Source organism: Ranitomeya imitator, chromosome 4, assembly GCF_032444005.1.
Source record: "Ranitomeya imitator isolate aRanImi1 chromosome 4, aRanImi1.pri, whole genome shotgun sequence".
Lineage (NCBI taxonomy): Eukaryota > Metazoa > Chordata > Amphibia > Anura > Dendrobatidae > Ranitomeya > Ranitomeya imitator.
In genome coordinates this window covers 30,715,086-30,739,060 of record NC_091285.1, presented here as the reverse complement: position 1 = coordinate 30,739,060, position 23,975 = coordinate 30,715,086, and the positions used below count along the sequence as shown (strand labels likewise).

The 23,975-nt window shown below is 42.3% G+C and overlaps 1 protein-coding gene across 1 annotated transcript in view; it reads left to right on the top strand.

Annotated features, from left to right (window-relative positions):
- The window catches only part of RFX4 (regulatory factor X4), an 89,389-nt gene that overhangs the window by 16,324 nt on the left and 49,090 nt on the right, over nucleotides 1–23,975 (top strand). Inside the window, exons 2-4 of the mRNA XM_069763463.1 lie at nucleotides 16,635–16,721; nucleotides 18,211–18,271; nucleotides 19,269–19,392. Of these exons, the coding sequence (XP_069619564.1) occupies nucleotides 16,635–16,721; nucleotides 18,211–18,271; nucleotides 19,269–19,392 (272 nt within the window). The remainder of the gene's footprint in view (nucleotides 1–16,634; nucleotides 16,722–18,210; nucleotides 18,272–19,268; nucleotides 19,393–23,975) is intronic.

Sequence of the window (23,975 nt, the reverse complement as noted above, 5' to 3'; positions counted from 1 at the left end):
GAACAGTCTCTACTTACCTCAGCATCCCTACAACAAGTGTGATTTGCTAATTATTTATATTTAGGAACTTAATTTAGAATGACATTTTCTGCGCTTACTTTTTCTGTAATCCTGGAGTAGCACTTTAAAGTGTTTAAAATAATGGTCACTCTTTTTGTGGCCACAAGAAGCTTCTATTAACATGAGAAAATTGAGATTATTTGGAGAAGAAATTGTTCCAATGTCATAAGCAATGGTTTTCTACATGAAAGTCGTGACGTCATGATTTCCTAGTGAGTTCAAAGGAAAATCTATGTGTTCGGCATTATCAGCTTTTGTGCTGAGTAAGGGACACAATGGAGTCTTGTGGGTTGTAATAAGGGCAGCACGTTGCCTGTTGCTTCGAAAATTGGTTATTTTTGGCTTTTTTCTTTTTTTCATTAAAAAGAGCAGTACATTTTACCAACTGTTTGATACTTTGGCTTATTGGTTTACCGCCTGTGGAATCACAAATCTTGAGTTACTGACTTCATATCTTTCCGCAGCCCCCGGCTGGTTCAGTGTCTGTAGCATACATGAGCTTCTGATTGTAAGGCAAGATTGAGACTTCATTATCGAAACCATGCCCTAATAATGCTGCCATGCACAGCTTAAATATTACTGCCACTCAGAGCCCTCGTAAAGGTACAGATGTTTGCTTTAAAAGTTACACAATTAGTGAAAAGATGTTTTGTCAAAATACATATATTTCATTATTCTATTTATTTTATTTTTTTTTAAAGCCTGAGATCGTGCTCTCCACCCGAGTGTACTAAAAAAGTGACTAAATGGTACCACAAAAGTGTACACTAGGAAGAGGTCAAATATAGCCCTCTCTGACTGGAGAAAGGTCCCCAATAACCATTCCCTCTCGCTCCGAGCCAGAAGGCCACAGTGAGGGTCAAGGACTAGTATCCTCCTCTCGCCGAAGCCAAGGGAGACCCAATCTTGCTGCAAACATCTCCTGGACTCTCACCCAACTGAGAACTAGGAACCATCGATGGTTGGCTCCCCTCCTGAGAGAGGAGAGCTAAGGAGACTCTGGCCCTCCAGGATCAAGGTCATCAGGTTGGCTTAGTTTGAGAGCTCAAAGTGTGAAGTGGTGACCTTGCTTGAGGGGCCTTAACTCACTGGGCATGGGAAACCCACTAGAGTTTATGGCACTTTTCCCACTTCACTTAAAATTTTCACACTTGTTTCAGCAAACAATCCTTTCCGGGCCTTTCGACTAGAATGGGGAATTTTTTAATTAGTATTATACTTGGAACCTCTTCATTATTTATTTTAAGTGTTTTTCTCACTGTGTGTGTATCCCTATCACTGTGTGCCAGTCACTAGGACTTTTCAGGGTGCGAGTTCCTGATGAGTCTAGGGGGAAAGTGTGGGGCCATTGGGATCCTCTCCACCGGATGACTATATAAGCCAGCCGGCATACTTCCCAGCACACCGTACCCAGTGTGTATGACGTACCGATCTAGTAGGGTGGCCAAGGCCAAAGCCACCTTTCCGAATGATACTACAGTAAATCTTAGCTGAAAAGCCAAGAAGCTTATTCTATGTTATGTACAAGAGTTATTTCAATTACATTTTATTATGTGGGCAACACTGGTGCTTTCTTCTTTTTGTAACAGTGTTTTTGCTGTGCTGTTAGCTTATCCCCTTCACGACCTTCGACGTATTCATACGTCCAGGTTGGTAAGTACTTACCGACCTTTAATGTATAGATACATCCAGGCAATTCTTGCACCCAAAGGAGCTGTGCATGCGCGATCGTCACCAGGTGTTCAGCTAACATGACAGCTGGCACCCGGTACTCACGGCCAGGAGTGGTGCCCGCACTGCTCCCGGCAGTTTAACCCTTTGAGTGCTGCAACTGATATAGATTGCAGCATTTAGAAGACAGGCAGAGGGAAGGGGTTCCCTCTGCCCTCCGATTGCCACCCCTGTCGCCGCAAGGGGCCGATCATTGCCATGGGGACTCGATGTCGTCCTGACAATATCCGAGTCACCAAGCTCTAGCAAGTTAGTTAGATCATGCGCAGTCTGCAGCACTGACAGGTTATAAAGCAAAGCAATGCTCCTGCGTTGCTATGCTTTATAGCTGTGATAAGAGCTGTGAAAGTCAAAGTTCCATAGTGGGAAAAAGTTAAATAAAAGTTTTAAAAAAATTGTATATATATATACATATAAAAACACAAAATAATAAAAAATTTAAATATATTGTACCAATAAATAAATATTTTATGAAGAAAAATAAACAAAAAAACACATATTTGCTATTGCTGCATCCGGAAGGACCCGAACTATAAAACTGTCCCACAAGTTAACACCTTCAGTAAGCACCATAAAAAAAATTAAAAAAAGAGGCAAAAAAACTGCTTTTTCATCAAACCGCTAAACAGATGTGGAATAAAACACAATCAAAAAGACGAAAGTAAATAAAAGTGGTATCACTGAAAACATCAAGTTCTACCGCAAAAAAAAGAAGCTGCCATACTTCTCTATCAGGAGAAAAATAAAAAAAGTTATAGCTCTCAGAATTTGCGATGCAAAAATAAATATTTTTTTTTTCTATAAAATAATTTTTACTGTGTAACAGCAACAAAACATTAAAAAAAAATGTGGCATTGCTGTAATCATAATGACCTGAAGAATAAAGCTGACCTACCAATTTTACCACACGCGGAATGGTATAAAAGATAACAAAAAAAAAAAAAAACAATTCCTGAATTGCTGTTTTTTTGTTCACTCTACCTCCCAAAAAAAGAGAATATAAAGAGATCAAAAAATGTCATGTGCCTGAAATTGGTAAAAATAAAAATGTCAACGTGTCTCTCAAAAAACAACGCTATCTGTGGCATGAATATGAAAAAGTATAGCTCTCAAAATATGGCGATGCAAAAACTTGTTTTTGCCAAAATTAAAGCATGTTTTAGTGTATGACAGCAGCCAAACATAAAAACACAATATAAATCTGGCGCCGCTGTAATCGCACCAACCCAAAGAATAAAGTCGCCTAATCACATATACCGCACGAGGAATGGCGTAAAAAATAAATAAAACTAAATCTTCAGTATGTAGATAGTGATAAATATATTTGTGCTATGAATACCTTCCTTAACGGGAGAACAAGAGTGTAAATGGACCTATTGGGATATAGGACCATGCAGGAGCCCGCGTGTTAGCGGGAGACGTGCCACTACATTCCCAGTGGTGCCGTTTGAATCTATAGAATACTAAAAAAGTCTAGGTACAGCCAAGTTATTAGGCCTGAATTTCCCAGTGTCTGTAGTAGCAGTTAATCATATGGGGTACAGGTGATAATGGATGTTAAAATATAATAACATCAAATATGCAAGACGACAAGCTCAGAGAACTTACTATAGGTCTTCCCATCAATAAACGTGCTGACTACAATATAGGGAAACTAATTTTTCATTTCCCGTTGCGAACTCAATGCCAAGTTCAATAGTAGCTCAATAGTGCTGCTGTCCCAGCCGGTGACAAGATCTCTGTGCTGCTCTTCCAACCAGCCACAGAAAGGCAGTCACCGCTACGTACCGCGGCCACCGCTGCGTAGGTGCAGGGTCCGGCTCATGCAGGACCTGTGTGACATCGGTGGTCACTTGGGACCCGCGTGACTGGAGAACAGTAAGAGGCCCTGGGAGGACTAAAGGTACCGTCACATTTAGCGACGCTGCAGCGATATAGACAACGATGCCGATCGCTGTAGCGTCACTGTTTAGGTCGTTGTGTGGTCGCTAGAGAGCTGTCACACAGACAGCTCTCCAGCGACCAACGATGCCGAAGTCCCCGGGTAAACAGGGTAAACATCTGGTTACTAAGAGCAGGGCCGCGCTCAGTAACCCTATGTTTACCCTGGTTACCATTGTAAAAGTAAAAAAAAAAAAAACAGTACATACTTACATTCCGGTGTCTGTCACGTCCCCCGGCGTCAGCTTCCCTGCACTGTGTCAGCGCCGGCCGTAAAGCAGAGCACAACGGTGACGTCACCGCTGTGCTCTGCTTTATGGCCAGCCGGCGCTGACAGTCAGTGCGGGAAGCTGACGCCAGGGGACGTGACAGACACCGGAATGTAAGTATGTACTGTTTTTTTTTTTTTAACTTTTACAATGGTAACCAGGGTAAACATCGGGTTACTAAGCGCAGGGCCGCGCTTAGTAACCCGATGTTTACCCTGGTTACCAGTGAACACATCGCTGGATCGGCGTCACACACACCGATCCAGTGATGACAGCGGGTGATCAGCGACCAAAAAAAAGGTCCTGATCATTCCCAGTGACCGACGATCTCCCAGCAGGGGCCTGATCGTTGGTCGCTGTCACGCATAACGATTTCGTTAACGATATCGTTGCTACGTCACAAAAAGCAACAATATCGTTAACGAAATCATTATGTGTGAAGGTACCTTAATTCTTCATCTGATGTTGACTTGTTCATTCTGCCTCCCAAAGATAGCAGTAAGGCTTGTCTCACATTTATCCTGCGCTCTGCGCTGAGCGCTTACACCAGGGTTTCCGTGTAAATCTCTGAAATATGTAATTCAGATGAACCCCCAGTGGAAAATTCCCTACAATGTGGCAGATGGAGGCACTGTGGACACCGTCTCACCTGTGATCAGGCGATGTCCATCTTTTTAGATGTGCATGAAAGTGCGGTCCACCATAGTTTTGTGCACCTCTGAAAAGAAGAACACCACTGAACAAAGGTCAGATGGAGTTTAGAGTAACTCTGCTACCTCATTAAAGTGAATGGTTCCCTTGGGGGTTTCATCTGAATCATGTCATTTGGAGACTTAGATGGAAACCCCAATGTAAGGGCTCAGTGCAGAGCGCCAGATAAATGTGATCCCAAACGTTATGTAAAATATTCTCAATAAAAGCTTTATTTATTATGCATTTTTTATATCACACTATCATATTCTGCAGCACTTTACAAACATTATCATCGCTGTCCCCAATGGGGCTCACTATCTAAATTTCCAATCAGTATGTCTTTGCAGTGTGGGTGGAAACCAGATTACCCAGAGGAAAACCATGCAAGCATGGGGAGAAGATACAAACTCCTTGCAGATGTTGTCCTTGGTGGGTTTTGAATCCAGGACCCCAGTGCTGCAAGGCAACAGTGCTAACCAATGAGCCACCGTGCTCCCCACTTTATCTCAATCCACAAAAAAAACCTCGCTCAGGTACGACATCTGTTAACAGAAATATAGGGGGCTTCCAAGTTACTGGCAGTATAGAGGCTCTGGAAACACTCCAAAATCCAAATGTCCCCCTCAATTCTGAGCCCCACAGTGTCCCTAAACCACATTTAGTGTCCACATGTTTAGCATTTCTGTAGCGCTGAGTGTCTCCAGAAGTATTAGCTAGGCAGTACAACGTACTGGGCACTACAACGTACTGGGCCCTACAACAGATTTGCAGTTTTCACTCGGCAACATCCACTGCAGCTTGTTTCTGAAAAACATCCATGGAGTCAAAATTATCACTACAACTGTAGATAAATAAGATCACCCGAGGAGGAATTCTGTTATTCTAGCACTTAGGGGCTCGGTATATAGAGTCTACAAACTATTCTAGGAAAATCTGCACTCCACAAGGCAAACAGCATTCCAGGAGGCAAGAAGCTCTTTGTCCCTCGCCGTGTAGATAAGTAGCACTGTATAGCCACATATTGGGTATTTCAACATTCAGCATAAATTATGTGACAAATTTTGTTGCCATTTTTACCCATTTCCTCTTGTGAAAATGTAAAATCTGGGGCTAAAACTAAATTTTTGTTGTAAAAATGTAATAATTTTTTCTTCACTGCCCAATGGTGCAAAATTCTGTGACACACCCATGGTGTCAATATGATTACTGAACCTTTAGGTCAATTAATCGAGAGGTGTAGTTTGTAAAATGGGGTCACTTATGCAGGATTCTGCTACTCTGATGTCTGATGGGCTTTTCCAGTGGGTCATGGTACTCGCAAATGATAACAGAAAAATGTTCCTTAAATTATGGCGCTCCTTCCCTTCTGAATTCTGCACTGTGTCTCAAAAGTAGTTCCCGATTAGATGTAGGGTGTCTGCATACTCAGAAGAAATTGCACAACAAACTGAGAGATCATTTTTTTCCTATTAGCCTTTATCAAAAAAAATGAAAAATTTGAGGCTAAAACAACATTTTAACAGTAAAAATGTAATTCCTCAAACCATTCCAGTAAAATCTACAATTTGACGCTTCTTCCCTTCTTAGCTTTGCACTGTGCCTCAAAAGTAGTTTTCGACCACATTTGGGGTATCAGTGTACTCGGGAGAAATTGCACAACAAATTGTATGGGGCAATTTCTCCTGTTACTCTTTAAAAAAAAAAAATTGGGGCAAAAAGAAAAATATTTTTTCGTGGGAAAAATGTGATTTTTTTATTTTCATGGCTCAACATTATAAATTTATGTCAAACACCTGGAGGTTCAAGGAGCTCATCACACATCTAGATAAGTTCCTTGAGGGGTCTAGTTTTCAAAATGGTGTCATTTGTGGGGGTTTCCACTGTCTAGGCTCTCCAAATGTGACATGGCGTCCGCTCTCGAATCCAGCCAATTTTGTGTTCAAAAAGTCGAGTGGTGCTCCTTCCCTTCCGAGCCCTGCCTTGCACCCAAACAGTAGTTTTCCCCCCGCATATTCAGTATCGGCATGCTCAGGAGAAATTGCCAAACAAATTGTGGTGTCCATTTTCTCCTGTTACCCTTGTGAAAATAAAAACATGTGGGTCTAAAGTACAATTTGTGAAAAAAATTTAAATGTTCATTTTTTACTTCAGATTCCATTCATTTCTGTGAAGCACTTGAAGGGTTAATAAACTTCTTGAATGTGGTTTTGAGGACTTTGAGGGGTGCAGTTTTTAGAATCGAGTCACTTTTGGGAATTTTCTGTCATATAAACCCCTTAAAGTCACTTCAAATGTGATGTGGTCCCTGAAAAAAATGTTTTTTGTAAATTTTGTTGGAAAAATGAGAAATCGCAGATCAACTTTTAATCATTCTAAATTCCAAGCAAAAAAAAAAAATTATGTTTCAAAAATTGTGGTGATGTGAAGTCGACATTTGGGAAATGTCATTTATTAACTATATTGTGTGAAATAACTCTCTGGTTTAAGGGCACAAACATTAAAAATTTGCCAAATTTCTGATTTTTACAAATAAACACAAGTCATATTGAACAAATTTTGCCACTATCATGAAGTACAATATGAGACAAAAAAAAACGTTCACACAATCAGTGGAGTCCGTTAAAGCGTTCCACAGTTAAAATTAAAACAACGGTTACTCTTAAAGAGACAATGCTTTGTTGTTGGTGGCTACTGTCAACCGGTCCTCTATTAGAAAGGCACCTGATTTGACATAACGTTGTGACCTACCTGATTAGAACAGAGCAGCTGCAGAGAGAATATAAGTTCATTTTCTCCCTTCAGCCGCACATTACATTAGACTGCTGGTTATGTTTGACTGCAGGTTCCCTTTAAGTATTGTGAATACACCTGGCGTCATGTGTATAAGTGGTAGTATTTTGGCACAGTGTTTTGGCATCATCGAGTTGTATGTCTAACATCAGTAGCAGCAGAAAAATCAAAGAATCTTCTGGATCTGCAGATCTAGAGCAAGCAGGGATCAGAACAGGTGGAGTGAGGAATTGTAAACAGTTGGGTCGGAATAGATGCGCCATATGGAATCTGCCAGTGAACTAGGGTATACAGGCGAGAACCATAACAGCTTTTAGGGGGAGGCCACCATAAAACATACTATAAAAGGGAACCTGTCATTGGAAAAAAAGGAATTTACCTGCAGCCATATTGCTGATTTGCATAAATACCGTTTCAAACATATTGGTTGGTCTACTCTGATGCTGGGCTGCAGGGAAAAAAATGAAGTTTTATTTTCCCTGCAGCCGCTCACTTCAAGCTAGGTGAGCAGCATTGGTGGCAGTGAGCAGGAAGTGCTGGCTAAAGAGTGAGAGTGCTGTAGAGCACATTGATCACTGTTGCAAGTCTCGCCTACCTGATTAGAACAGAGCAGCTGCAGAGAGAATATAAGTTCATTTTCTCCCTTCAGCCGCACATTACATTAGACTGCTGGTTATGTTTGACTGCAGGTTCCCTTTAAGTATTGTGAATACAGCTATGCAGTATAACTTACCGATGTTGCGCCACATTGCTTATGTACCTCTTAGAAGTGTAATCACTATGCTTCATTGCCCCTCCAGACAATAGTTAAGGACTGTTGCGTTTGTGAACTATGTTAGTAAAATCTTTTATGACCACTCATACCCTACAGCCGGCTTAACCTATTTCTTCCCCAGTGCCGGACATTCAGCCAATACAGTAACGCTACCTCAATCACTGCTGTTGCACACTGTGTCTACTCATACTGCTTGTTCAGTCACTGCAACATTTGTGTGGGCAAAAGTTTTTAGGCAAGGGTGCAAATAAATTCTGCAAAGTAAGAATGCTTTCAAAGGCAGAAGTGTTAATAGTTCTTTTTTAATTAATTAACAACATGCAAAGTGAATGAATGAAAAACTAATCTCAATCAAATCAATATTTGGTGTAACCATTAGAGATTAGTCGATCGTCTTTAAGCTGAATTTCTTGAAGTCCCTGCAAAGTCGAACAATTTATGTTTCGAATATGCCTGGCACCACTACACAAACTCACATACTGTTGATATTGCAAAAGCCAGAGAGCGGGCTCATAATGTCAGTGGCGGATGCACGAGCTTCCCTATAGTTCCTTCAGGCTATCACATCCAAATAGGGTGTTCTATCATAGCCAGAATAAAAGTTAAGAGTAGGGAACGCAGCAACCATTTTTTTTCAGACTAGGAATAGAGGTAAGAGCGTGTTGTGTAGTCCATGACCACTAGGATATATTAGTAGTAGTGATGAGCGAGTATACTCGTTGCTCGAGTATTTCCGAGCACGCTCGGGTGATCTCCGAGTATTTGTTAGTGTTTGGAGATTTTGTTTTCCTTGCCGCAGCTAGATGATTTGCGACTACTAGACAACTTGATTACATGTGGGGATTCCCTAGCAACCAGGCAACCCCCACATGTACTTAGGCTGGCTAATAGCTGTAAATCAAGCAGCTGAATCAACAAAAACGAAATCTCCGAACACTAACAAATACTCGAAGATCACCCGAGCGTGCTCAGGAAAACTCACTCACATCACTAATTAGTAGCTTTTGGTGGACTTTACTAGGGGTTCGACAAAACCCATAGCAATGCAGTCAAATAGGACCTCTATAAAGGGCATTAGCACTAGGGGACTATAGAAGTGAGAGACTGGAGCAGTTACCTGACAGGTGGGATGGAACCAGCAATAGTTAACAATCTCTCAATGACATCCAGGCCAGTAGAACCTCTGAAGGACCCTCTCTTGGGTTTTTTCTACCCCCAGATGCCTGCCCAAAACAAGAGAATGGCCTAGGTCTAACACCCTATGCCTATAGGGTCCCAGTACTATCAGTTGTGCTATTACCGACCCCCTCAGTTTAGTAACTCGGTACAGCAAGTTCCCATTTACTGCAAAGTATGGAAACCTGGTGTCAGTCCCCGACTTTAGAACAGTAACATTATCAAATGCCCCTTTTAATATAAGGTACTTAATTTGAGCAGTTAAAAAAATGTCACCGGTCACCTCTGGCTCAGGAATATCGGCCTCAGGGGACACTACCTCCTCATAACCTACAAGGACACAAAAGGGAAACCCGGTCTCTTAGACGAGTAACCGAACAAAAGTCTGGCCTATGATAATGAGGTACAAAAAGTCCTGGACCACGCCGACCTTTGCGATTCAGTACCCTGCACCATTTCAATGTCCACTCTAGCCACTGGATAGTCTTTAGCATGAAAAACACCAAAAAAGACTTAATATAGCAGGGATGGGTAACATACATGAGCAGTAGGGATACTCACCCTAGTAATGGCCTAGTGGTTACCCTACCTTGCCGTGGAGGTTGACACCCTAGAAAACGATATGGTGCCCCCGCTCAATGTCAGCTTACCCTCACTGACCCTAATAGTCCTATCATTGCACCATTTTGTCAGCTTCTGAGAGTGCCCACATGGAAAAAGTTTTTGGGTACATTGTCCCCCAATGAACCCCTGACATGAGAGGGGGGGAAATGCACTGGGACAGATATGAATTTATCTACGATAAGCACCTTAGAACAGATTAATTATATTTTTTCCTATGGGTCATATACCTTTTTATATCACCAAGGGAATTTCACAGGTTCATACTACAGATATCATTTGGATCTGGTTTTTCATTTTACTTCTCACAACACCGACTAATTGGTTGACGTGTATGTGAACTATTAATTGGTTATTGGCAGATGATTATCATTGATCTGTGCCTTTGATTTGTGCCTTTGACATTGTGTGTTTTGTCTTGTGTACTGTATCGTTTTCTAGGGTGCCAACCTCCTCGGCAAGGTAGGGTAACCACTAGGCCATTACTAGGCCCAGTATCCCTACTACTTATGTACGTTACCCATCCCTGCTATACTTACCAAGAAAAAGAACCATTTTAAATAGTTTCTAAATAAAGCTGTTCTGTATACTAGGTGGGTCTTTTTTAGTGTTTTATTTGGGACCAGTTTAGCTATTTTGTTTTAGTCTTTAGCATCCCCGTGGATGCAGCGGATGCCAATCCTCTTCCCAGAGATCAGCTGGAGAGGAAGTGTGGCCCTTACGATGGACACCAAACTCCCTGAGTCTAGCCACCAGTCACTTTTAGACCATTCACCTTTACGGGACAAGTTTGAGGCCCCTCTCTGGATGACCGTTCATACTGCAGACCAGATACGCATAGTATGAACAACAGTGTCCCAGGCTACAGTCCATGTACTCGGTCAGGGAACAACGGGTGGCTATATGGCCTGGGCCGTGACATGTCCAGCAAATAATATTGCCAGTAGGGACCTTTGACATAACCTACCCTGCCCCTTTTGACCATGGACGCTCCACCCCTTTTTGGGCCTCCGCCCCCTGTTGGCTTTCCCAGTATGGTGTGGGTTGCCTACCCAAGAAATTCTTGACCCCCTGATACCTTTTGACCAATCTGACCAGGTCATTGGTGTTACAGGGATCACCCTGGGAAACCCAAGCCTGCATTGACCTCGGAAGGGAGTGCACAAACTGGTCCATCACCACCCTCTCTACAAACTGCGCAGGAGTACAGGATTCTGGCTGCAACCATTTTTGGACCAGATGCAGCAGATCAAATATTTGAGAGTAAGGGGGTTTGTCCTGGTGATACACCCAGCGGTGGACCCGTTGACAGTCATTATCACCCCCACGCGCTCAAGAATTTCAGTTATTACTTTAACATATTGTTTGGCCTCTTGTAAGGCTAAGTCATAGTAGGCTTTCTGGTGCTCCTCCATTAAGTATAGTGCCAGCACTTCCTCCCATTGCTCTGGTGGAGGCATTTCTCCCTCTTGGCGACCCTTTCAAACATGGTCAAAAAGGCCTCTATGTCGTCACCAAGGGTAATTTCTACAGAGATCTACTTACTGCCTTCCAGATGGAAAAATCATCAGCTGACCTTGGAGTGGAGATGTCGCCGTGCCACAAACCTCCTCTGTGAGCAATTCAATCTGCTGATGATGATCTTGGTGCTAGACTTGTTGCTGCTGCTGTTGCTGGATCTGTTGCATACATAGCTTACTTCTCTCCTGTTGTACCAGCTCTTGCTGCACTAGCTGTTGCTAGTGGTACTGCTGCTGGGCTTGGTGCTGGACTTGTTGATGCTGCTGGAACTGCTGTTGATGCTGGATCTGTTGTATACGTAGCTTACTTGTCTCCTGTTGTATCACCTGTTGCTGCTGTAGCTGTTGCTAGTAGTGCTGCTGCTGGGCTTGCACTAAGTATTTAATCAGGTCCTCCATGCTGTCTGATGTTGCTTGTTGGCTTATTGCCACCTTCACCCAGGACATGCAGTACCTCTATAGCAGTCACACATCTTCCCTAGGAATGCTCCCCGCATTTCTAACACCAATTATGGTAGATCGGCTCACTCAGTGCTCCAAGAGGTATTCATAGGAACACTTTTCATTTAAGATTTCAATTGGTTTATTAAAAACATACTGCACAAACCAGTGCAGAGTTAAGTAAATAAACACAACCCTTCTGTCTTCTGTCATAACGGGAAAAACAAAATAACAGACTGTGTAGCTGAGGGGATCTGACCGCTCAGGGGAAAACACACGGTTCAGTTCTCTTTCAAATGAGCACAGCTCTGAAGATCTCATCTCCAGACACACCAAACACTTAATTAGTCCAAAGTCTCCATATTTACCTTCTGGACTAGACCCTGGGGTGGAGAGATGGTGAATAGCCTCCTAAGCACTCTTCAGCTGTTCACAAAAACACGGCCCTTAAACATGGCCGATTAACCTCTCTCAGCACTTAGCATGCTGGAGCATGTTTCCAGGTTCATATCACTGAGGAAACATCCTCAGTGACACATATCTCCCCTTCAGTATTTTACCAGTGATCGTCTCACAACAAGTATATGTACAGTGGGGCAAAAAAGTATTTAGTCAGTCAGCAATAGTGCAAGTTCCACCACTTAAGATGAGAGGCGTCTGTAATTTACATCATAGGTAGACCTCAACTATGGGAGACAAACTGAGAAAAAAAAATCCAGAAAATCACATTGTCTGTTTTTTTAACATTTTATTTGCATATTATGGTGGAAAATAAGTATTTGGTCAGAAACAAAATTTCATCTCAATACTTTGTAATATATCCTTTGTTGGCAATGACAGAGGTCAAACGTTTTCTGTAAGTCTTCACAAGGTTGCCACACACTGTTGTTGGTATGTTGGCCCATTCCTCCATGCAGATCTCCTCTAGAGCAGTGATGTTTTTGGCTTTTCGCTTGGCAACACGGACTTTCAACTCCCTCCAAAGGTTTTCTATAGGGTTGAGATCTGGAGACTGGCTAGGCCACTCCAGGACCTTGAAATGCTTCTTACGAAGCCACTCCTTCGTTGCCCTGGCGGTGTGCTTTGGATCATTGTCATGTTGAAAGACCCAGCCACGTTTCATCTTCAATGCCCTTGCTGATGGAAGGAGGTTTGCACTCAAAATCTCACGATACATGGCCCCATTCATTCTTTCATGTACCCGGATCAGTCGTCCTGGCCCCTTTGCAGAGAAACAGCCCCAAAGCATGATGTTTCCACCACCATGCTTTACAGTAGGTATGGTGTTTGATGGATGCAACTCAGTATTCTTTTTCCTCCAAACACGACAAGTTGTGTTTCTACCAAACAGTTCCAGTTTGGTTTCATCAGACCATAGGACATTCTCCCAAAACTCCTCTGGATCATCCAAATGCTCTCTAGCAAACTTCAGACGGGCCCGGACATGTACTGGCTTAAGCAGTGGGACACGTCTGGCACTGCAGGATCTGAGTCCATGGTGGCGTAGTGTGTTACTTATGGTAGGCCTTGTTACATTGGTCCCAGCTCTCTGCAGTTCATTCACTAGGTCCCCCCGCGTGGTTCTGGGATTTTTGCTCACCGTTCTTGTGATCATTCTGACCCCACGGGGTGGGATTTTGCGTGGAGCCCCAGATCGAGGGAGATTATCAGTGGTCTTGTATGTCTTCCATTTTCTAATTATTGCTCCCACTGTTGATTTCTTCACTCCAAGCTGGTTGGCTATTGCAGATTCAGTCTTCCCAGCCTGGTGCAGGGCTACAATTTTGTTTCTGGTGTCCTTTGACAGCTCTTTGGTCTTCACCATAGTGGAGTTTGGAGTCAGACTGTTTGAGGGTATGCACAGGTGTCTTTTTATACTGATGATAAGTTTAAACAGGTGCCATTACTACAGGTAATGAGTGGAGGAAAGAGGAGCCTCTTAAAGAAGAAGTTACAGGTCTGTGAGAGCCAGAAATATTGATTGTTTGTTTCTGACCAAATACTTATTTTCCACCATAATATGCAAATAAAATGTTAAAAAAACAGACAATGTGATTTTCTGGAATTTTTTTTCTCTGTTTGTCTCCCATAGTTGAGGTCTACCTATGATGTAAATTACAGACGCCTCTCATCTTTTTAAGTGGTGGAACTTGCACTATTGCTGACTGACTAAATACTATTTTGCCCCACTGTATGTATGTGCTCTATGTATACAGTATGTGCGTATGCTATTGTAAGAATTATAGGGGATAACTCAGGAGACTCTTTGCGTGGAACAAGTCAACTACAGGACACAGTTTTATAAGTGGTAAAGTCTATATTATCACACGGTGATTCAAACAGGTGCAGCGAGCAACTCAAGTCCACAACACTTGGTGTAAATATTAAACGCAGCTTAGCAGTCTATAGGGAACTTCAGAGGAAAATTGAATCACGCAGAAAGTCTATGAAGCACAATTATTCTTGAGGGTACTTGGCACGAATAAGTCCTTGTTTATTCCAAACACACATAGCTATGCTTATAAGGCAGTTCAAATAAAATCTTAGCTCAACCAGGGAGGCCTGGGTAATAGTCTCAGGTTTTTGCAGAGCAGCCACAGCTTACATGTCCAACAAATGCAGATGGAAGAAAACACAAGCAGCAGATGAAGGAGGATTACTGGAAACTGGTGTATGCAGCAGGAACTCAGAGCAGAGTAGCAGGATCACCCCACAGGTTCCCAGGAGCAGGTATATAGCCAGGGAGTCACCAGGGTCAGGAGCTGGATGCAAGGCAGAATACTCTAGCACAGACTGAAGGCTGGGGTGGAGTTTTATAGCAGTAAGACACAGTGCACATGAGACCAAAGTCGCCATCTTGGAAAAGGGCAGTAATGCACAAAAGGTAATAAAAAATGTTCAGAGTCCTGACAGCTATGTGTATATATAGGTGTGTATAACATGTAGTTTGTGTATATCTGTGTGTCATATACTATGTGTGTTTAGCATCCACATTTATAAATACCAGTAGCCTAGAAGGGAGTCCATAGGGTGTAAACATCATCAATCGCTCAACGAATGAGCAAAACACTGCCTATTCATCAGGGGAGTGAATTGTTTATGGAGGGACAGATATCATTGTTCTCATTAGCACATCTCCCGATGCAAGCTACAGAATTGCAGCTGATCACATGATACTGTATGGGGGCATATTGATCTATTAGCAATCGCTCTGTTCCCATCATTCTTCCTCACCCTGTGTGAAGAGGCCCAGAAACAAGCACTGAATGACTTCAATATTGCTGATCGCTCTTGTTTAAAGGGAACCTGTCACCCCGTTTTTTGAGATTGAGATATAAATACTGTTAAATAGGGCCTGCGCTGTGCGTTACTATAGTGTATGTAGTGTACCCTGATTCCCCACCTATGCTGAGAAATACATTACCAAAGTCGCCGTTTTCGCCTGTCAATCAGGCTGGTCAGGTCGGGTGGGCGTGGTGACATCGCTCTTTTCTTCCCCAGCTTTCCGTTGGTGGCGTAGTGGTGTGCGCATGTCCAAGTTCCGAATTCCCTGCGCGCACGTGAAGAAACAGCGCGCGATCTGCGCTGTTATCCCTTTCATCGGTGGGGGTGGCCATCTTCCTGGGGCCGCGCGTGCGCAGATGGAGTGCTCTGCTGCACGGGGCTTCAGGAAAATGGCCGCGGGATGCCGCGCGTGCGCAGAAGAGATCGCGGCGGCCATTTTCCCAAAGCCGAGATGCAAACTCGGCTTTGGGAAAATGGCCGCCGCGATCTCTTCTGCGCACGCGCGGCATCCCGTGGCCATTTTCCTGAAGCCCCGTGCAGCAGAGCACTTCATCTGCGCACGCGCGGCCCCAGGAAGATGGCCGCCCCCACCGATGAAAGGGATAACAGCGCAGATCGCGCGCTGTTTCTTCACGTGCGCGCAGGGAATTCGGAACTTGGACATGCGCACACCACTACGCCACCAACGGAAAGCTGGGGAAGAAAAGAGCGATGTCACCACGCCCACCCGACCTGACCAGCCTGATTGACAGGCGAAAACGGCGACTTTGGTAATGTATTTCTCAGCATAGGTGGGGAATCAGGGTACACTACATACACTATAGTAACGCACAGCGCAGGCCCTATTTAACAGTATTTATATCTCAATCTCAAAAAACGGGGGTGACAGGTTCCCTTTAACGGCCTGAACTCAGCCCATGTAAATGCAACGTAAATGTTTCTTTGTGATGGTGCAATATGTTAGCATTTCGGGCCCCACTTCAAAATTTTGCCCAGGGCCCCACTTTGCCTAACAGTGGCCCTGGTGTGAGGCCTAAAATTGGGTCAATAACAGCCAATCTCTGCTACAAAGGTGAGGTTGTGAAAGACAGTTAAACGATACAAGTCATACAACATGACAAGACTGAGAAAGGCAACAAGATACCAGATAGTTATACTTCATCAGCAAGGTATCTCCCAGGTAAAGCTTTCGAAACAGACTGGGGTTTCAAGCTGTGCTGTGCAAGCTCTTTCGATAAAGTATCAAGAAATGGGCAATGTTGAATAACATAGATGCATTTGTCGGCCAAGGAAACTTAGAGCAGAATTTAATATATGTTAGGTTTTTTCCAGAAAGTTGGATTGAACGGTGTCTCAGTGAAAGCGAAAACAAGCGGTATTCAAGCCACACATCCCTGGGCAACGTTTCTAATGAAGAAAGTAAGTATTTATTAATTTTTGTTAAGTGGCTTCTCTTGACAACATTTTGAGACCCTTAAAACATTGGCCAATTTCATAATAGAAGTGCCCATGCAGACCTTGTTAGCTTGGGTGACCATACATGTCATGCTGAGGAGATAAGGTTCTGGCATGTACGATATCAGACCGACGATCCTTTTGTTCTCTAACATTTAGGCCGCTACCAAAGGAGTATGGCACTGTCTTTCTGGTAGAAAACACCGAGTGTTTGACGGGAGGAGGTGGGAGAGATAGCTTCCAGCCGAACAATATCTATTGTGTATGAGACCTCTTAAGCTAGAAATACACATTAGATGGCCATTAGATAGCTGTCACCGGAAATATCGTTCAACCGACAGCCATCTTAGCTGCCCCCACCGAACACAGGAGCACTCATCTGGTTGAATGCTCCTGTGTTCTCTTTGAGAAAGCCAAAGTCACATCTGCCAGCGGTTTATCTCAGGGACTGGCAGTCTGAAACCTGATCGTCATTTCTCCTGACCATCAGTCTGCCGACACCCCCATACACATTAGACCGTCAGCCAAACCCTTCGATATTGCTGGGTCTGGACAGCATAAGTCTAATGTGTGTGGCCAGCTTTACAGTGCGTAAAAAAATATTTGAATGATGGATTGTGTTTATTGAATTCATTTTCCTCAACTACCGTACATTTTTTTCTGGGACAAAAAAAATTAACTCAGTGTGGGATAGAAGACAACTGGAAATGGAGAGTGAGAAAGGGGGACATGTATGCATGTTCAGTAACTGGGTGACCAAAGACAGATACTCCGCATCTCCGAAATGGATGACAATAGTTGGAACTTCCCACTGGCTATTTTCGATATTTTCCATTTTTCTAAACAGTCATAGAAAAATTAAATTCGTAGGTGTGACCGATTTGTCATATCTGCTTTATGCGAACCATTGACTGTAATTGTGTTTGGAAGCTTTCTTACATGGTGTCTGCCATTTTACCAGATAAAGGCTTTGTTCATATCTATGGGAGGGTCTGTTCAATCCTACTGATCCTGTGGCTTATGGCGATAAGAGAATCGATTCTCAGGACCCTGGTCCTGTGGCCGGGTGCGTCGTCCACGCCGATTGGACAAAAGCCCTGCAAATCTCCTCCTACTTGCCAGTATCTCAGACAGCTTTTCTAATTAGTAGACCTGGTTTCGAAGTCATGTGTGCGTCACATTACAGCGATGATGATGTGCCATGCCTCCCTGCAAGGAGGAGGTGGTTTACAGGGTGCTCATCCAACGGCCATGGACAGATAGGGTCCTGGGTCCTGCAAGTCCATTCGCTCCTCTCTTGTGGCTTCTAAGAAAAAGCTGTTACTACAACTGAACTAATAATAATGATAGCAATAATAAATACTAATACAAAATTTCCTGCAATACATTGCAAGATATAACAGATCTAAATTTAATTTACGGAAAGTTAATGTATTTTCCTTTAATTTTCTAGCAGATGAAGAAAAGGAAAACAGGGCATCGAAACCCCACTCTACCCCTGCTACTCTACAATGGTATCAGACTTATGTTTTTTTTGTTTTTATATCTAAGGCATTAGTAATATACTAAAATAGTATGAATAAGACTACATTTACTGTAGAGTCAGTCTAGCTATGCACTCCCTTCCCGACAATTCTTGTGTGATTGATGCCCAAAATTTTGGCATTGTTGTGATGTTCACTAACAAATATTGCCTCTTTGTTATCTCCCACTCTGAGAACTATGACATCACCTTCTCCTTGTCTCCATTTAATCTAATTACACGCACATACCAACCACATTCAACTGTTTGCTCTTAGCAACTGGCCATCAGTACATATATAAAAAAAACTGTTAAAGTTTGGGTCAATTAAAATTCCTGTCTTCAAAGAATAAATGAAGTTATTTTGAGGTAGATCAGAAAAATATAGAAGGACTGTAAACACAGCCAGAGAGTCTGTGTGTTAAAGATGAATTATATTTGATCTCATGGATAATGGTGAGAAAATAGAGTAGGCAGTGTGTGTGTGTGTGGGGGGGGGGGGGGGCAGCGGGGTCATTGAGTGCCCAGGTACAATAGCGTTTGGTATGTTGTCAGCCTAATGAGTCTATGGGAAAAAAGAGACATCTATGAAATGATTAAATGGAGGAACATGGGCTTATTATCCAACTGTCATTAGGTCTCATCATTACTTCCTTTTCTATCTCCTCCATAATTTCCATTTTATCTCCTTACTCATCTTTTGTTAGCAAGAAAGGTGTGGGCCATTGCTTATTTTCGTTGGCACTGCAAAGGCAAATTGACATTTAGAAAAAGTTGTGGAACCGCAATGGGCTCCTTAATAACCCCATGGTTTGCCTCTCTCTAGGCTACATTAGCCCTTATGTGTGCCTAATGATTAACTGACATTTAATAGTTTTATATTACCTGTTATTTCTATTTGCCATAAATAAATAATCTACAAATGTGTCTACAAAGCGAGAAACATTTCCAAGATATTTTGTTTATGTGAATGCCACAATTATTCACAGGTTGGAAGAAAACTATGAAATTGCAGAGGGTGTCTGCATCCCCCGAAGTGCCCTCTATATGCATTACTTGGATTTCTGTGAGAAAAACGACACACAACCAGTGAACGCTGCCAGTTTTGGCAAGGTAAGCTCAGTATTTACCCCAGATGTGTGATTCAATTGCAAAAAATGTGGCTAAGATTCTTAAAGTGCTCCCATCTGTTCAGTTTTTAAAAGGATTAGAGAAGTATTCTCCTCTTAGTATGCAATGGCTTAATACTAGGTTATGCCATCACTTAATGTTCTGGGACCCCCAACAATGCTGTGGATTTAGCTATTGTAGTTCTGTACTATTCAAAATCATTTATAAATCACTAGTCAGACAGATGAAAGTGTACAGTTTTGAGCACTAGTTCAGAAGAATGAAAGTTTGATCAGGTTCAAAGGTGGGTAACCAATGTAACAAATGGTATATGTAAATGGCCTATAAAACCCAAAAAGGTTATTAACATGATCGTTTTTTAGTTTAAAAAAAAGATAGCAAAGGAGTGATCAAATAACTAAGTATACATATGTCAAATAACAGAGATCACCAATGTGGGATTATTTACTGTTAGAGCAGTAAGACTATGAAGCTGTTTAAATTACTGGAGATGTAGCATTAATTCGGATATTTATTCTACAATTTTTGGAGTGGAGAACACATTTTTTTCTCTCAGGTGAGGAAAATTGGATGGGGGCTTGCAATATTGCAGATAATAAGATGAACTGGATGGACATACATCTTTTATTATCTTCACAAACCATGTCACTATGTTTAAATCACGTCATGGGTTTTCTTTTGGCATGTATGTGTGGAAACCTGGAGTAAATCTGCAGGGTTCTATCCACACTTTTTTGGCCTCCGTCTTAATATAGAATAACGTAGGTAGCTATGCTATTCCATAGGACGGTATTGAGTAAAAACAAAACACAATGGAACCCTATAATCAACGCATCCAACTGTCTGCCTATATAATACAATATGTTGCCGCCTTAGGTGGAGGTATAGGCCAGGAGGTTTTCCCAGCCACTAGAAGCTGGATTGATGATGACTACTGGGTTGGTTCTGATTTTATGACCATCTATTTACCCGGAATTTAGAATTGGGTTGTTTAAATCAGATGTCCTCCACAACATGTCTAAAAATGATCCTTTACGTCTTGAAATATTACATCTTGACATTTTTAGTCCTTTGGAAATATAGATTGTGTCTGGTCAATATTATTTTAACAGGCCAAAACAAAATTGTGAAATATTTTTAAAAAATTGGTAAACGATGTCCACCAGGAATCTACCGAAGATTCCAAGTCGCTAAAACTCCAACGTAGGGCCAAAGTTATCTGAACACCACAGGTCCTAGGTTGTAGACATTGGTTGGACCTTAATTATTTCACTATTTTCTCAAGGAAATTAATTAAAACAACAAATATATTGAATGGACTTCAAGAGCAACATAGAAAATGTAGAAAAAAATGTTGTCTTTGGTTAAAGAAAAAATCCAAAGGCGTCAAAATCCAATATCTAATTACATAAAAACCAAAGTGTTGAGCCAAGGATGATGTTCCCTCAATGGAAAACAGAGCTCCTTTTCATCATTTTTAACACATTGCAAAGTGTTCTACCCAAGAAAGCAAAAACTTTCACTTTCCAAGTTACAAACACTTGCTATTCCTATTCTGTGCTGCCTTTAACTGGCCTTCAGTGACTTAACCCCCAAACTCCATGACTGAACGCCGCCCCACCGTGGTTTTCCCCCATCGTCCCCTTCGGAAAGGGTTAAATGATTTTGGCTATTGAGTCCAGGAATGTTAGATCAGTAGCTGGAACAGCATGGGGTGTTCTTATGGCAAGCTTCATTGAGTCTATACAAAAAAAATAGCAGAAAGAAAACTGCCCAGTCTGTCTGCTCATTTATCAAGGTTCTGCGCCTCCTTCCAAAGTTTTTTTTGTTTTTTTTTGTTTTTGTGTTTGCAATGTTTGCCGAGGTTCTGCTCCAAAAATAAAACCAATGAGAGGAGAATCCAGAAACGCCAAAGCTTAGTGCAGATGTGTAAATAAGGGCAAAGCGATTGGAAATGTGTGATCTTAAGGTGATACATTCTCCCTGTGATCGACTTTTAATAAAAATAAACCCTCGGATACAATGGATAGAGGAACATCTTGGAAATTCATCAAGTTTATACGTCCTTTTTGTGCTGATATTAACAGCTGAATGGGTCCGCGGCCATCTGTTTGGCAAATACACAAATGTTTTGTAATAAATTTTTTTTTTTTTCAGCGTTAGGTTTATGCATTCACACTTCCATGAACTGAACCAGGAATACATCATTTTACCAGCGATCTTCAAACTAACTATTTCTCGACAGGAAATGTAAGACCTTTTAAGATGGTCAGAAAGGGATCTTCTTAGAGATGAGATTTAGTATTCAACCCCGCTAAACCTTCATATGATTTATCATGTTATGGGATAATAATATTTTTTTTATATCAGCACTTAAAGATATAAATTTGGTCTAAAAGTCTTTACAAAATATTAAGAAATCAACACAAAAGAAAATATGATAACACAAATCCAATTTTTGGAACAGAACCTCGGCAAATATATCGCTAATTCCCAAAGGAGTCACATATCTTTTCTTTGTCTCTTGATCTTGAGTGATTCTAAATTAGCTTGTATTTTTTGGTAATTGTTTTAGAATTTTTTGTTGGCAGATTGAACACTAAAGAAACTTTTCTTGATCTGTTACCTCCATTTGGAATTTAATATAGTCTTTGAAGATCTATGTCGTCCATGAAGGGCGAATGAAGAGAGATGATGGACCTACCCTAGTTTGTTAAAGGTTTCCAAAACAGGTCACAAAGAGGAGTCTGGTAATACTTGCCAATATAAAAAATGGGTATAAGGAACTGGAAAATCATCAGCTCACCGGAGTAGTAGAAATGCCAGACAGGGGCAACGGATAGCTCCAGGCTGGTTCTTGAAAATGTAAGAGAAAAAATAGTAGATCCAGTAGTCACTACGTTAGATGGAAAGTCTATTAAAAGATCACATTTAATCAGTTATAAGTTAAAACTGGGATATTGATAAAAGTGTGAAATTAGATACCAAAATCCCGGGTCTACGCACTTTGAGCAGTTGCGCTGAAGAGCTTCGGCTTAAGACCTAGTGTCTTGCCATGTATATTGCTAAAAGCATAAAAGTAGATGTCAAAACAACATGTCTCCACGTTTCGACCAGGATCTCTTAGTCATTGGCAATGTAATGAAGGTGAAAGGAAGAAGATACAGATTAGATATTAGAAAAAAACTTTTTGACTGTGAGGGTGATCAATGAGTGGAACAGGCTGCCACGAAAGGTGGTGAGTTCTCCTTCAATGGACGTCTTCCAGAGGCTGGACAGACATTTGTCTGAGATGGTTTAGTGAATCCTGAATTGAGCAGGGGCTTGGACACGATGACCCTGGAGGTCCCTTCCAACTCTAACATTCTATGATTCTAAGATTCTTTGATTAGGAGCTCTTGCTCGAAACGCATAGACCCGATGTCTTGACATCTACTTTCATGCTTTTATCAATATCCCAGTTTTAACATCAACTATTTTTCACTTGCCAATATGTTCATGTTTACATTGAAAGGAATGAAAGTAGGGGCCGATAGCAAAAGTCAAAATGGAATCCATCTACCGATGTTGGTCCATGCCAACATAACTGTTAGAGGGGTCAATGCTTGTTAACTCTCATTTTATACTAATGTTATGGTATTTGTAGAGATGGGATTAGAGTTGAGCGACCTTGACCTTTTTAGAGTCGAGCCGGGTTTTGCGAAACCCGACTATGTCCAAAGTCGGGTCGAGTGAAATCGGCCGATTATGACGTAAAGTCGGGATCGACCGAAACACGAAACCCAATGCAAGTCAATGGGGCAGCATAGTCGGCAGTGAGTGGGGGCCAGGAAAACACCTAGAGTACCCATTTTAATGTCAAAACCATCCATTCTTCTTAATGAAGCTTGTCAAGCGTAATTTACCTTATAATAATTGGAAGGCATTTGAAATTGGGGGTCATTTGGCTAAAGTTGTGGGGGGTAGGGCTGGTTCAAGTAATTAGTGGGCCCAGGAAATCTGGACCACGTCACGGCAGTGGAGCAGGGAGAGGTAAGTATTTCAACTTTGCAAGTGCTGTGAACCTGAGCAAGCAGGGGGGGCCCACTCGTTGGCATTGGCACTGGCACAGGGCCCCTCAAAGTACAGCGGTGTGTTTGCACGGCGGGGGCGCCTCCCACCGGCAGCAACACTTTTGCGTACTATGAGAGGCCCTGTGCCAGTGACGTCGCCAACTAGTATTCCTCCCCCCACCTGATGAAGGAACCTGCACTTTCATCTGCACCTTCCTCTTTGTCCCCGTGTAAGGTGGTATGGTATGCGGGAAGAGCAACCTGACTTTCAGCAGGGTCACAATGTTGTTGTGTAGCGTGCACGGGGAATGTTGCGTTATGGGTCAATGTACCAGCAGACTCATCTATCACTGGCTGGGCAATGGGCACGATGAAGTGGAAACACAGATATAGGCCCAAAGAAGAAAGTGGGCTAAATGCAGTTCAAAATTGGTAACACAGGAATAACCAGGGGGCATTGCAGTGGAGGACAACTGGAATGAGAGGCTGACACAGAGAGTAGGGCCAAATCAG